At 35.1% G+C, this 3,765-nt stretch overlaps 1 protein-coding gene across 1 annotated transcript; it reads left to right on the forward strand.

Annotated features, from left to right (window-relative positions):
• Positions 1–548: 548 nt before the first annotated feature.
• On the forward strand, positions 549–3,345 carry LOC144576286 (zinc ion binding protein). The gene is made up of 7 exons (XM_078326614.1): positions 549–719; positions 1,179–1,278; positions 1,383–1,536; positions 1,965–2,283; positions 2,367–2,442; positions 2,732–2,778; positions 2,993–3,345. The coding sequence occupies exons 1-7, from the start codon at positions 634–636 to the stop codon at positions 3,165–3,167; spliced, it is 957 nt and encodes a 318-aa protein (XP_078182740.1). The 5' UTR covers positions 549–633; the 3' UTR covers positions 3,168–3,345.
• Positions 3,346–3,765: the final 420 nt, after the last annotated feature.

Below are 3,765 nucleotides of genomic sequence, written 5' to 3' on the forward strand. Positions count from 1 at the left end.
CTACTACAAGTTGAACCTGACAGCAATCAGAAATTCTTTGAGTGCAATCAGAAATTTGTTTCACATCGAATTCTGATTTCATCATTTCTTCGAGCACCTTGAGTGTATCAGAATTTGTTGCTTTTAACAACTTACCAAAGACTTATTGTTGTTATACCGATTTCTTGACAAAAACAGAAATTAAAGAAGCAAAAATGGAATTAAAGAAGTAATTCATACTAACAAATCAATAAATAAGGAATATAACTTGGGAGAACTTACGTATGATGGAGTCATTGAGAGAAGGTTCAGATTTCAAATTAATTGATAAATGTCGAATTTAATAGCTAGTAGCCTAGTACTATTTAGTTAGATTTGTACACCGTCCAATTTAAAACGAAAAGGTTCAGATTTACTCGACCATCTAATATTCTAATTAAATCTTAGACAATTGGTAAGCAGAGAAGCCGAACCCTATTGTAGGCCTTTCTCGGGCCTACAAAATGTTCGGCCCATGAAAAGAAAGTTTAGCCCATTTAATAAAAATCACAGCCCAAAATCAGCATTCTTCTTCAATCGTCTTCTACGCCATCTCCCTTTCGTCGAACTCACCAGTATCAAACTGCCATTGGTGTAAGAGAAGTCTGTTTTGAGATGGATCAGAGAAAGGCGCTATTTCGCGCGAAGCTGAGAGAGTCGGAACAGAAGAAGGATAAGCGCATCGATTCTCCTCTAGTAAGGTACTCCAAAATAGTGCTGTAAGAGCTCGATTTCGTTTGTACCGAACGATTTCTCTCTTCAAAATTGGGTATTTCTCGTCGTCAAATTGCACATGCACTTTAATAGCTGCAGTAAATAGCTTTCATAATTTGATTTCAGTTCCTTTGCATTAGATATGTTAGCTGACAACTAGTTGTGTTGTAAGCTCAGACCAATTAGGAAGTGGTATCATTTGCTACCCAATGGTATGGTACGTTCCTTTACTGTAACACTTCACCCCATAAACTCTTAATTATCACCATTCTTCAACCAGAACCCTCACCCTTAGTTTTGCACAAATTAGGATTTACTAGGGGGAAGAAGGAGACACGAGACAGCTGTAACATTATTCCCTTTTAGTGATTAATTAGAAATTTACAGCTAGATTAGTTAAGTGGTCTTATGCAACCAGTGGCTGATTTTGAAATCATATTCTTCAGGTATAATGAGCACGGCCAGCCTATTTGCAAAGTATGCAATATTACATTAAAATCAGATTCTACCTGGCCGGCACACCAAGTTTCTCGTAAGCATCATGAGGTACTATGTTTGTACAATGTGACATCTGACTATATTTTTTTTTTCAAATAGTATGCCCCAATTCCCATTGACCAATTAAAAAACAAATCATATATTTCTCACAGGCTATTGGAAATCTAAAAGCAGCTGCTGCTGAAGCAAAGAAGGGTAAAAGCGTAAACCATGAACAACAGTCAAATATTCCTCAGAAATCACAAGTGGCTTCTACTCTACCAGCGAGCTTTTTTGACAGCAAGCAGGCAAACAAACAACTGAATGGTAGGGACAATTGTGATATTTAAGTGGTACACACTTTTTCTTGATTCTTGTACTTACAATTAACACTGACATTTTTCGAGACATTTTGTACACACCCAACTGTTTAATACATGCAATGGAAATTGGAGAAGGTATATTTTGGTGAATATTGGCAAATTTGTTGTGCCTGTAACTAAAATTTCTTTTATGTCTTCAGTCAATCTGAAGTGAATTCTACAGAACCAAATTTGAATGTCAGTATGGAATTCGCATATGTTTGTTCTGGGCCAATTTAGAGCTGAATTAGTCGTTAGTTTTTAATACAAAAGGCTTGAGGTTTGGTAAGTACAATAGAATATTGGGTTCTTTGTCCCTAACCAAAAACATAATATTTCCCCTGCACAGACCTAATTAAAATCAATATTTTTTCTTTCACATTTGATCTGCAGATATCAATGGTGAATCCGTGAATTCTTCACATTCTATTGATGAGCCAATGCAAGTATCGGTCCCAGTGTCTTCCAACAAGAAAATAGATAAAAAGGCTGAAAATTCAGAATTTAAGGTACCAAAGAGCATTTTACCAGCTAAGAGAGCTCTACCTGATAGCTTTTTTGACGATACCCAGGAAGAAGCCAAATTGACTGAATCAAACAGGGTTGACCAACCAGTCAAACCTGAAAAGGGTGCCTTGCCCGAAGGATTTTTTGATAACAAGGATGCTGATCTTCGTGCCCGTGGCATTGAACCTTTTAAAGTTGATATCAAGTACATATATCTTTCCCTTATGCAAATGAATATTAATTAGCACATATGAGTTGGTTTGTTATAATGGAAACCTAATTTTGCAGCAATGCGTACAAAGAATTCGAGAAAGAAATTCAAGACAACTTGCAAGAAGTTGACAACCGCCTTGAGGAAGAAGAGGTCAATTTTCACATTACTGTCAATGGAAATTATAGTCTTTATTTTGTTACTCTTTGATATTTGGTAATAAAATGAAATTAGGTTAGGAAACCACAAAATGGATATAGGAAAACTGAAAAATTAATAATAGTCTCTCCAGTAACTGGTATTGCAATAAGTGAACTAGTATCGCTTGCATTTGTAATCGATTACTGCTAACTCACTGAACTACTGGTATAGTTCAATACTGGTTGATGATAATGTGCAGTAGACAAAATGCTAAAAAACTGATGTCACTTTATAATTTCAGATTGACGCTGCAGAGGAACAGGAAGAATTCTTGACCTTAGAGCAAAGGTGACATAAAATAAACTCTTTTTTTTTCTCTTCCTGCTAGATTTCAAAGTTTTGCAAAAAAGAAAGTTTAGTAGGTTTAATATTCTTTTCATATTTGGTTTTATTATACAGAGAGTTAAACTTTTTTTTTTCTCTTCCTGCTAGATTTCAAAGTTTTGCAAAAAAGAAAGTTTAGTAGGTTTAATATTCTTTTCATATATGGTTTATTGTACAGAGAGTACAGAGAGAAGGTTGATTTGGTCAAACAGAAGCTGGCTGAGACAAAGGCATCACGTCTTGCCCGGGCAAAACAAAAGCCAGCATTCGACTCAAAAGAGTCGTCGAGTGATGATTCTTCCAGTGATGACGGTGAAGATTTTTCAGTTGACTGGAGAGCTCAGCACTTGTAAAAAGACTTATTGTCATTTTTTTTTCCATCCTTCTTTGTTGCTTTCTTCAAAATGTTTGATCCTGGTTTTAATTTTTAATTAGGATTGTTCTATGCTTACTGTTTTGTATCAGATGTTTGATTTTAGAAATATAGTTCCCTTAAGAAATAGAAAGAAAAAAAATGCAAGGTAAACTGCATCAGCTATTGTTCAGCTCTAGAACTCACCTGTCTGGTGGTACAGTTAACTCGCAGTATGAAATGCCACTAGGATATTAAGCCATGCTGTACTTTAACTGGTAACCAGTTACTGGTTTAATGCAATCATTTAGATGTGGTGCTTGCCTCTCAGAAGCAAGTATTCAGATATTCAGTATCTGTTCAGCCTTTATGGAATAAATCGTTTAGTTAATGGTTAGTGATCAGTGATTATTGAATGTTGTATTGTCGTAATGGGTAATAGGTATACTTGATTAATTATACGAGTCTAGATTCTGCATTTCTTGTATAGTTCTTGTTACATATAGCCCTAGAAATATAGCCCTAGAAAGAAAGAGGCAAAAAAATTTCTCCTAAAATTAAAATAAATTTCTTGAATTATAATTGGTAATTAGAATTAT

This window comes from Carex rostrata, chromosome 2, assembly GCF_964058835.1.
Source record: "Carex rostrata chromosome 2, lpCarRost1.2, whole genome shotgun sequence".
In the NCBI taxonomy this organism is placed as follows: domain Eukaryota; kingdom Viridiplantae; phylum Streptophyta; class Magnoliopsida; order Poales; family Cyperaceae; genus Carex; species Carex rostrata.